The 12,508-nt window shown below is 40.4% G+C and overlaps 1 protein-coding gene across 2 annotated transcripts in view; it reads right to left on the minus strand.

Annotated features, from left to right (window-relative positions):
• PODXL2 (podocalyxin like 2) overlaps positions 1 to 12,508 on the minus strand; it is an 80,243-nt gene that overhangs the window by 53,645 nt on the left and 14,090 nt on the right. For both annotated transcript variants that reach the window (XM_063426256.1, XM_063426257.1), the window contains exons 3-5: positions 7,369 to 7,665; positions 2,081 to 2,607; positions 900 to 974 (exon numbers count right to left, since the gene is read on the minus strand). In XM_063426256.1, the coding sequence (XP_063282326.1) occupies positions 900 to 974; positions 2,081 to 2,607; positions 7,369 to 7,665 (899 nt within the window). The remainder of the gene's footprint in view (positions 1 to 899; positions 975 to 2,080; positions 2,608 to 7,368; positions 7,666 to 12,508) is intronic.

A 12,508-nucleotide genomic window follows, 5' to 3' on the forward strand; every position in this document is an offset into this window, starting at 1 on the left:
TCTGTTACATGGGGGGTGGCTACTTTTCATTCCAAATCCAGTCCTAACACAGTTCTCAAAATTCATAATTGCTAAGACTAAACTTCCAACTGTGCGGTTTCTGCTGAAAGGTTCCGTAAGACAGATTCAGAGACTTGATGATCAAAATAACGGCCAACGCATACTATCACTAAGAAAGGAATTGTCAGGAGATCACCACTGAATAGCAAATGTTAGGCCAAAATAAATGAAATTGTAGAAGCTCTTTAACTGATGCTCAGCTTGAATGGATGTAATAAATCTGTGAAATGCTTTAGGTGGTAACGTTAAAGAAATACTCTGGGAGTCAAAGTGACACTACCGTTTCAATCAAATTATATAGTTACGGCAATACAAAATACCCCAAAACAAAGATTCCCACTTTCAATACATTCCTAGAAGCAGCCAGAAGAACCCATGAACAAGAAATGCTCCATTAGTAAGAACCCACTCATTGTGGTCTACAAGTATTTTGTTTCTAATCCCATAAATTTGTATCAAGCAGAAGTTTATGAGATGAATAGTATTGTGCTCAGTTCCAGGTCCACACACAATACAGGATGATTGGAATTGCCCAGTATGCTGACTACAATTGCAATATGGTTACTATCAATCTATTCAAAGTTCTGTTTAGAGAACATGACTGTGTGCTCCCATATATTGAGCTGCCAACCACATTTGTATAGCTGTTTCTTGGAGGGTGAGAGGGGCTTGTGTGGAATGCCTCCACACCTGCAATCTCACTGTAACTATACTTAGGCATACTCTGAACTGGTAAGGTGTGGGACAGCTTACCAGTAAATTCCCATACCATTTTTTTTGTTTGTTTTTATGTGTTAGCAGCTATGGTTTGAGAGGTGGCAGTGGTTTTGGGTACTTACACAATCAATGTCATCGGACATGTTGAGAATGACATAATTCTTCCCAGCAAGGTTAATCCAGTCATTACAGATTACCTGGGAAAAAAGAAAGATAAAGTGTTTATTGGTAATAAACTAAACCGGTTCCTCAATCCATCCAGGTTCTACACACTGAACAACAATGCAATCCACTCCACGTCTACTGTGGAGTTATATTCTTCAATGCAAAATCAGAAGTCACTTTAACCATCTCAAAGTATTTTGGTAATCCACAATAATCCATCAGCTAAATTATCTACTTGATCAATAAAATGCACTAATACAGTGTGGGAGTACTGCCATATATATTTATCTAAACCCATACCTTACGTAATATCTTAGGAAAAGTCAGCATCGGGCACAGTATTCAAGAAACTGTTTCCATAATTTTCACAGAATTCAAAGCTCAACATGCAAATTAGCAAAGACAGGTATTATGTTTCAGACTTCATACTGCAATTCTGCAGGCACCCTTAGCGATGGAATAATGTTTTAAACACAGTGACACCAAAACATAAGTTGTTATCCAAAAAGACCAGTGGCCATAAACATGCTCTACAAAGAAGAGGGCAGCACTAAACTGGAGACAGTTATGGATATAAAAATTCTTAAAGTCCGGGAAAAATATGCTTCTACCAATAATAAGTGTTGCAATAACCACTCATGAAGATGGAAGTGTCTCTTTACTAGGGATCTGGTGTTATAGGGGCTACATACTTCAAGTAAGAGACGAAAGCATTATTAGCTGGAGGCTGGAGCAAGTTTAAGTAACAGTGGCAGGTGCAAGGTCTCCAGTCTAAGACAGCAAGAGAAAGATTCATGAGCAAGAGGCAGAGGGGACTGTATATCAACTGAAATCATTTTTATCTTATCAACCAAGAAGTGTGGTGTAATCTTTAAGTCATGATAATAATATAGCTTGACAGAGGCCCTAAGGGGTCGAAACGTTGTGTGGTTCTTGGGTCCAATAAAATTGCCTACCGGTTGGAACAATTTGGAGTGCCTGGATTACTTTCTACAATGATAATAATATAGAGCCAGGAACATGCAAAACTGGCACCTTGTACAAATGCTTTAGCATGGCCATTTTGAAGTCTTGTTGAAAAAGACAGAATGTAACACCTTTTGTTTTATTTTATATATTTATTATTTGCAATAATTACCTGCTCTGACCCCCACTGTAACTCAGTAGGAACAACTTTCTGTGTACTGCTCTTATCCCATTGGGTAAACAGCTTTGGCAGATTCACATTTTCTTTTTCTTGAGTAGAGTGAGTTGGCATGCTTTTGATATCCTCATCTATGAATGCATGAGTGTCATCTACGTTTAAAAGGGAATCCAAAGGATGTTCTGTCTGGGGCACAGATTTTGGGTTGTGGTTGGCATGATGTTTCCTCGATGCTGAATGCTTCTTGGTCTTTCTAGGTGGCCTGGGTGTTGGCTGTTCAGGAGTACCAGACGTGACTGTGAATACTGTCCACTCATGATCTGGATGTTCAGAGACATCACTATGGTTTGTTGCTGGGTGTATGTTTTCTTCCTCTGCTAAGGTCTTGGTAGAAACATGTCTGGGCAATTCTCCTGAGTCTGTGGACAACCATGATGTTGATGTTTCTTGGTTTTGATTTGGGGAGTTGCTTCTGTTTTCACCGTGAATAGTGCCATCGCTGAAGGTGGTAGGTGGGTAATCTGCCATAATCAGACACAATAATAATGAGCTACACATTGTGATATTAACATTATGATACCTGTTAGAAAACAAACTGGAGAGAGAAACTACCTCAGACCGAGGTAGTTTCTCTCTCCATTTTCAAATAGGGGTTATGCCCCAGGACACCTCTGGAGTGTCCATCTAGGTGTTTCTCTACCAGCGCGGAGGGGTACCACTAGTTGGACCCACCAACAAGGGTAGAGATTTACTTTTTGATAGAAAACAAACTACCTACTACTAACCTTACCCCCCATTCCACCTTCTCTTACTATACCGAGGCTTGCACACTGTAGAATACTTAATATTATATTATATTTAGTATTGTTATATGTATATTGCTATGGGTTTGCATATGTTTAAAAAGTCAACAAACATACACATTTATTGTAAAACATTAAGCAGGGGCCATTTGGAACATCTTAAACTATGTAAACAAACAAGTGTCTGGTGAGTGGTCACGAGTATCTAAGCCTTGCAGCTTTGATGAGTCCTATAATCACCTTGTCTCCTACTTATAAACGTTCCACTTTTTATTTAACTTCATACACCATCCATTTGGGCTACAGTTTAGTGCAGTTTTAAATTCACTACAATTCATAGTTTAAAGAAAAAATCAAAAGTGAAATGAAATATACATACAAATTTAATCGAAAATGTACTATTAGTAGATCAAATACTAATATCAGCCCTGTCACTTGTGGGGTCACCCCAAGGTGACATGACTGCTTGTGTGGTGGTGGATTGGAGGCAGTATGTAGAAAGATATAATTAATGGGTATTTTACCTCCTCGACACTGACACCTTCTCATCGCCATGTTTCTTCAGCTAGACCTTACTTTGTCTCAAGTATATCTTTTCATGGCATTGAAATATCAAAGGAAATTTAACACAGTCAAAAAGAGTCTTTCGTGGACATTATGGTCTTTTAATCAGCTCTGAGCTTTTTTTATATAATAGGAGTGGGAGTTTTTATGTGATATCCTAAAGAGTGGGAACCCTACGTCGGCTTGACCAGGGTAAAGAAAAAGAACTAAGAGGTGGAAACCCACCCTAAAGTGGAGAACAATCAAACATAACTTTTAATATATATATAAATATGTATATATATATATATATATATATATATATATATATATATATATATAATACAGTAAACACCACCTAACAACCCAAATTCTATATACAGTATAAAAACAAGGCTACAAGAGACCACATTAGTGCATAAGTTAATCTGGGGTAAAAGGATTATCGACTAAATGGTGCCTTGTGGCAAGGGTTGGGCTCACTGCAAGACAAAGACTGATAACTGATGTTAAAGCAAAAACCTAAGCCCCCCGCTCCTATGTGAAAACTACCTAATGTGTGCATCAAAGGGTTAGGCTCAATCCAAGACAAAGACTGATAACTGATGTGCAAGTGAATATGACATTAGTATATTAATACAGTCTCTAAAACACAGAAGGAGAGGGACCATTGATCCTATTGGTATAATAGATACATGCATAGGTAAGACTGATGTCCAAAGGGGTGATCACCGATCCTTATATGGTATGATAGGCTAGTTGAGGGGAGAGTCATACAACTATCAGCATAGTGAGATATTGAAACATGTTAGCAAGATGTACAATATTGTTACAGAAAAAGTATGTGAATGGCAAGGGGGTTAGCTTGAGTGCCTGATACCTCACTAGGTTTATTACAGAACGAGGGAAGGTACCCTATGTAAATCTGTCCCTTTGAGGGCACCCTGTAAAGCAAAAACCTAAGCCCCCTGCTACTATATGATAATAGAGGTACTGACAGGTGCCATCCATAGCCACTGAGTCAGCAGGAATATGTTGATCCACACTTTAACCGTTTGAACACGAGCGGTTACACGTCCTACTAAATTTGACTTTAGATACTAATTCAGTCTACGTTGAGTCTCAGCGCGTCTACCATAACGGCCCCGATCCCCTACTGGAGTTGGACATGACTAATATCTAGCTTACCTTTGATGCACACATTAGGTGGTTAAGGGGTTGGCATGTTTTTACATAGGAGCAGGGAGCTTAGGTTTTTGCTTTAACATCAGTTATCAATCTTTGTCTTGCAGTGAGCCTAACCCTTGCCACTAGGCACCGTTTAGTCGATAATCCTCTTACTCCAGAATAACTTATGCACTAATGCGGTCTCTTGCAGCCTTGTTTTTATACTGTTTATAGTGTATACAGTATTCAGGGTGTTAGGTAGTGTTTACTGTATTATATATATATATTAAAAGTTAAGTTTGATTGTTCTCTACTTTAGGGTGGATTTCCACCTCTTCTTTTTCTCTACCCTGGTCAACGCCACTTAGGGTTCCCACTCTTTAGGATATCACATAAAAACTCCTACTCCTCCTGATAATCTAGTCTATTGTGTGTTCATTATTAGTGAATTATTTTACTAGGGGTTACCCCCCATTCAGGAGATCAGCTATCTTGTACCTTGACTCTTTTTTGCTATTTTTTATTTAATAGGTTCATATTAAGGATATGCATAAAAGTATTACAAACATTTTCATTTTTAATTTGTTAAGCTCCTTCCCTTTCATAGCTTAGTGCAGGATAAAAATGAGTTCACTGAATAATTTAGGGATTTGACTGCTTGCTGTCTGCAGAGCAAGGACTGTAAATATCTTGCTCTGGCAGGTGGCCTACAGTGGAATTGTTATATTTATATTACCTGCCATTTCTTAGAATCTATAACTAGATTACAGGAAGGAAAAATTAAGTGCATTACATTGTTCCACCTTTTGTATAAAGAGCTCAGCTTTCTTAAAAGACCTCACGGTTTTCAAGTTTTAATCATCCCCAAACAACTGCGAGGATTGTAAAATGGTGGACTCTTCCGTTCCTTGGCTGGAGAAACCAGAGTCTTGATGAATGTGGAGACGATTGTGCTTTGTTAAGCAATCAATTTAGGAAAGTTACCCAAAAGGTTCTCTGGCACTATGCGGCTCAGTTGCGGAGACAGAAGTTTTTCCCTAAGTGGACTGCACAGAAGCACCCACAGACCAAGCCTCCTGAGTGACGACTGCACTGTTGGTTCTCTTTGCACTCCACAGTGATCTGAGGTCGGCTTATGTCATCCTGATACAAAAGAGTACAAGAGGAACCAGTAAGACCCCATAAAGAAACCCTCCTGGGGTGTAAAAGTTGTAAAATAGGAGGTTGGCTAGAAACATGTTAAGTATTTCAATGTGTGTGTTTGTGTGTGTCTGGCAATGTTTTTTGTGTGGAAGTGTGTATTTTGTTTCTGTTAGTGTGCGGCAGAATGTATCTGCGTGTGTCACAATGTGTGAATTTGTGTGTATGATTTACAGAGTGTGTCTGCCATCATGTATCTGTATTTCTGACTGGCTGCCAGTGTGCATCAGTGTGTATATGGGAATGTATGTTGATGTCTGTGGGAATGCACATACCGTATTTTTCCGTGTCTAAAAATGTTATTGTCTAAAATTGGGGGTCATCTTATACACTGAATGTCACTATAGGGGTTTTAAAAAAACAAAACAAAAAAAAAACCACTTGTGCGCGGGGCCTAAGTTAAGATGGTGCCTGTCAATTTTCAGTGTGCCACGGCCCACACACACATCTGGCCTCCTTCGCACCGATCCACTTCTGAATGCTGTGGCAAGGAAGAAGAGGACCCTATATGCGTGGGAGCTGCATCAGACATCAGCACTTACACCAATGGAGCTCCAGAGACATGCGACACCATTAAAAGAGCAGCCATATTAAGGTTTGCTCCACCTCAGGTAGGGGTTGCTTTCTGATTTATATTTATGGGGGAGGAAATGGGAATCAGGGAGCAGAGAGAATACTACTGTGATGTCCCAGCATGCCCTGACACCACTTGCTGTATTGTGGGAGTTGTCTTCTAGCATACACTATAGAGCCATTAACTTCACAGAGTACCGTAGCACAGGAAAGCATGATATTCGGAAGTGTGTTGTTCTCCTCAGAAGTCACCTCTAAAATATCAAAGTTGTTCTATTTGATGTTTAAAATATTAGTTTTTTAATTTTGGCCTCAAATAATAGGGGTCGTCTTATATACGGGGGCGTATACACGGAAAAATATGATGCTACTCTGAGTGTATTTAAAAATGTCTTTGAGCAGATAATTGGTGGTGCTGGCCAGTATTTTTGTAAGGGTCTCAAAATTTCTGACAGCCCTGAAACTTTAAAGCTGCCAAAACGTATTTCTCCCTCAGTTATACTTTGAGAGTGCCTTTAATTTGTACATACTGCATACATACATGTGACTAGCTTGGATTTACACTGAAATATGTAATGTGTCACACACAAATTCATACATACATGTAAGTCCTCCAAACTTGTATTTACATGATCCTATAACCTTGCAGTTAGATATTTTTCTCACTTAATCGTGAAATGTGCTCGTGCCTGGACAAAATAATTATTTCATGAGATTACATTTGTGTTCCAAATTGGTTAGGTTTTTTTTTTCTGACAATTTTATGTTTGTGGTTTGGATATCAATGAGGGCATCTAAGATTTCTTTGCATGCAGGCGTCTGAAATATCAATCCAAATCTGAGACAGATAGATACATTGGAAATGTTTTAAATTCAACTATTTAGGTTTGACTTCTGAAAAATTAGGTGAAGTGCTCAAAACACATCTCTGTTTGGAAAATATCATCTAGTTCTAGTGTACAGTTCTTCTGGAGTTAGACCATGTACTGCTCTCACCTGTCTGTAGTGCACTGTTACTGTCACTGGTCCCATTCACCTGTCTCTCTTCATCATCACTAAACAACTGTGAGGATTGTAAAATGGTGGACTCCTCAGTTTCTTGGCTGGAGAAACCAGAGCCTTGATGAGTGTGTAGAAATTCTTGGATGATGTCTGGATCTTGGTATCCTTCAACCTCATGTTCTACCGAGTCTACACCCCTCAAGTGGGATGGGGATAAATCCAACAATGAGGTGGACGAGAGGCCTTCAGAATGGGATTCCTCCGCATTTGCAGAGACGGAGCACAGGAACCCTTTAAAAGACATACAAAAATATCTATTCAAACAGATAAGAATTAGTGACAGTGAGGGGGCCAAGTGGCACAATACATTTACTACACAATAAAAATAAAACCAAAAATAACACGATTAACGGGCATTTTGCAGGGGCTGTATTCTCCCCTGGTCCAACCTTCGTAAAAAAAAAAAATATATATATATATATATATATATATATATATATATATATATATTAACGGCAGACCGGATTTCTGGACATTGAAGGTGGACTATAAGGTGGAACTCTTTTTTTTTGTAATTTATGGCTGATATGCATGTTTTGCACATCTTTTTTTCTTATGTGCATTTCTGTGTAATGTATTCTGCCATTTGGTGCCCTCATATACATTGCGTGTGTGTTTTTTGTGGAGGATTTTTTGGGAGGTATCCTTAGCGTTGCAGCATGTCACTAGTGTCTTTTATCTATTATTCCACCTTAAGCTGTGTGTTTCTTTGGTGTTGGTAAGAACTTAGAACTAGACCAGGGGTCTGCAACCTTTAAGACAAAAAGAGCCACTTGGACCAGTTTCCGAAGAAAAAAAAAAAACTGGGAGCCGCAAAACCATTGCGACATTTAAAACAATTTTTCTTTTCTTGCCTTTATCCATGGCTGGCCTACCGGGGGTCCAAAACAGGGACGTAATTAGAAATCAGAGGGCCCCATAGCAAAATCAATGCCCCAAAATGCCATAGAAAATTAATCAGGGCCCCAGTCTACTATAAATCATAATCAGTGCCTAATGTAAATAATAATTCATAATGAGGGCCCAATGTCATCCTCGTCATTATAAAAAGAACTTTTTTTGTCACTTTTTTTTCCTTCTGATTGCTTAAAAAGATGACAACAAAGTATTAGTAACCCAGCTACTAAGGATTATGGCTGCGCTATGCTCAGTTACCCTTTATGTATTATGGTCACAATTGTCCACAAAAGCTGGTTATGCGTAACACATTTCATTTCATTATTATGACTGATCATACAGTTTACTACAGCAGATTTCAAGTAGTATCTATTAACAAGTATTAACATGCCTCCTAACATTTCAAATGGACAAAGGAATACTTGAAGAACAATATATCTTATTTATACAGACCGATTTCTAACCACATTTATTGTAGTTTAAAGACACATTACTGGGAGTATTATTACTGGGAAGCTCTGTTATACACTCAGACACATTACTGGGAGTGTTATTGCTGTGGAGCTCTGTTATACACCCAGACACATTACTAGGAGTATTATTGCTGTGGAGCTCTGTTATACACTCAGACACATTACTGGGAGTATTATTGCTGTGGAGCTCTGTTATACACTCAGACACATTACTGGGAGTATTATTGCTGTGGAGCTCTGTTATACACTCAGACACATTACTGGGAGTATTATTGCGGTGGAGCTCTGTTATACACTCAGACACATTACTGGGAGTATTATTGCTGTGGAGCTCTGTTATACACTCAGACACATTACTGGGAGTATTATTGCGGTGGAGCTCCGTTATACACTCAGACACATTACTGGGAGTATTATTGCTATGGAGCTCTGTTATACACTCAGACACATTACTGGGAGTATTATTGCGGTGGAGCTCTGTTATAAACTCAGGCACATTACTGGGAGTATTATTACTGTGGAGCTCTGTTACAAACTCGGACACATTACTGGGAGTATTATTGCGGTGGAGCTGTGCTGTAGACTCAGACACATTTATTGTAGTTTAAAGACATACTACTGTCAGTATTATTTTGGTGGAGCTCTGCTGTAGACTCACCAACAAAATGGAGCTCCTAGAAAAGAGGGGCAATGATGATAGAAATGAGTGACAAAGGAATTTGGGAAATAGGGACTTCTCCTCCTAAATAGGAATACTTGGGATTTATGTTTTATTATATGATATAAATTACACTTTAACAAAAAAAAAAAAAAAAAAAAAAAAAATACATTGTACACTAGTGGCACATTAAATTGGATAAAAATGTCTTTAAGTTCTGTCTGTGTAAGTGTGTGTGTGGGCCGGGCTCCCCCCCCTCCCCCCCTGAGGCATCACTTCACTTACCTCACACTGGTGCCTGGCACGCTGCTGCTGCTGCTGCTGCTGACGGGAGTCTGGACGGATGTCATCTTCCTCCTCGCAGTCGTAGACCTGCATGCGCGCCGCTGCCCTCCGATCTGACAGCGGGCGGGAAGGAGACGTCAGGACGGTGCGTAACTACAGCGCCCGCCACAGTGGGGAGTGTCAGGGCGCACAATGCGCCTCCTCCCCTCCCTAGTATCCGCCCCAGAGCCGCGGCAAAGGTTCAAAAGAGCCACATGCGGCTCCGGAGCCGCGGGTTGCCGACCCCTGAACTAGACAGATAGATGAATGTTAAGGCAGACAGGTGGAAATATTGGGTGGATGGACGGTCGGACAGAAAACCTCGAATATATGATTTGTTCATTTTAGCACATGTCTGTAATACTGTGGACACAGAACTCAATAGACTTGTGCATTCACTTTCCAACAAACTGAGACCTAATTTTTGGCAATCGGTGGGTCGTCTGAATTCTGTAACTCCAAAATGCTATAGAGATTCTATTTAGATCTTGTTCTCCCTATCCAGCAGCTCAATCTCTTCAGATAGTCTTTGTTTTTGTTCCTAAGATCTAGGACTTTTTTCCAAAATACATTTTTCTATCGCACTAAAGCGAGTTAAGGACAGATTTTGATCCAGTGACTATATATAGTTATTCTAGAGTTCTGTTTATCTGTCATTGGTTTGGGCTACATTTAAGTTACATATTAAGTTTATACTTGAAATATTGAACGTTATGATTTATTTTTATTTATTTATTTAGATTATAAAGGCTACATATTCTATCAATGATATTAGATTAGATCCTTTTTTTTTAAGGCAATAATAATAAAAGTTATATTTTAATACTTACAAGGCTGTATTTTGCGCGGTGTCATTTTTCTATCCACTGGATTCATGCCCGTCTCTTGTTTTCAGCCTCTTTTTTTAATTAATATTCCCCCTCCAAATTTATCTTTCTAACTTAGTTTACATAGAAACATAGAATGTGATGGCAGTTAAGAACCATTCGGCCCAATTTTCTAAATACTTTCATTAGTCTCTGGCCTTATATCAGGGCCGCCATCAGGGGGTGACAACCATGACGGTTGTCACGGGCCCGGCGGCCCTGGGGGCCCGGACTGCTCTGGCAGTCCTGGGCCCCACTTTCCCTCTCTGCACACTTACTGCAGAGGGGGCCCAGGCAGCACACTGCTTCTCCTCTTCTCCTCTCTGCTAATAACTCTCGCGAGACCCGGTTGCCATGGCAACGCTCCGCGGGTCTCGCGAGAGTTATTAGAGGAGAGAAGAGAAGAGGCTGTGTGCTGCCTGGGCCCCCTCTGCGGTAACAGGGAAGCCGGGGGGCCACACCATGCCACCGGACCACCAGGGATGGAATCTCCCCCCTCCCTAGACACAGGTAAGCAGGGAGGGGGGAGAAACAATTGAATTACATTTTTTTTTTTTTTTAAATGCCCCTTCCTCCCCCTCCCCCCCAGATTGCACATTTACACACATACACTGACACAACACACACACACTACATACACTGACACAACACACACACACACTACATACACCGACACAACACACATACACTACATACACTGACACAACTCACACACACTACATACACTGACACAACACACACACACTACATACACTGACACAACACACACACACACACTACATACACTGACACAACACACACACACACTACATACACTGACACAACACACACACTACATACACTGACACAACACACACACTACATAGACTGACACAACACACACACTACACACACTGACACAACACACACACACACACTACATACACTGACACAACACACACTACATACACTGACACAACACACACACACACTACATAGACTGACACAACACACACACTGCACACACTGACACACACACACACACACACTGCATGGACTGACACAACACACACACTGCACACACTGACACACACACACACACACACACACTACATACACTGACACAACACACACACACTACATACACTGACACAACACACACACTACATACACTGACACAACACACACTGCATACACTAACACAACACACACACACTGCATACACTAACACAACACACACTCTGCATACACTGACACAACACACTCTGCATACACCAACACACCACACACTGCATACACTAACACAACACACACTCTGCATACACTGACACAACACACACTCTGCATACACTGACACAACACACTCTGCATACACCAACACAACACACACTGCATACACTAACACAGCACACACACACTGCATACACTAACACAACACACACTCTGCATACACTGACACAACACACACTCTGCATACACTGATACAACACACACTCTGCATACACTGACATAACACACACTTCATACACTGACACAACACACACTGCATACACTGACACAACACACACTGCATACACTAACACAACACACACTGCATACACTAACACAACACGCACTCTGCATACACCGACACAACACACACACGGCATACACCAACACAACACACACTCTGCATACACTGACACAACACACACTCTGCATACACTGACACAACACACTCTGCATACACCAACACAACACACACTGCATACACTAACACAACACACACTCTGCATACACTGACACAACACACACTGCATACACTAACACAGCACACACACACTGCATACACTTACACAACACACACACTCTGCATACACTGACAAAACACACACTGC

Source organism: Pelobates fuscus, chromosome 7 (assembly GCF_036172605.1).
Source record: "Pelobates fuscus isolate aPelFus1 chromosome 7, aPelFus1.pri, whole genome shotgun sequence".
Classification (NCBI taxonomy): Eukaryota; Metazoa; Chordata; class Amphibia; order Anura; family Pelobatidae; genus Pelobates; species Pelobates fuscus.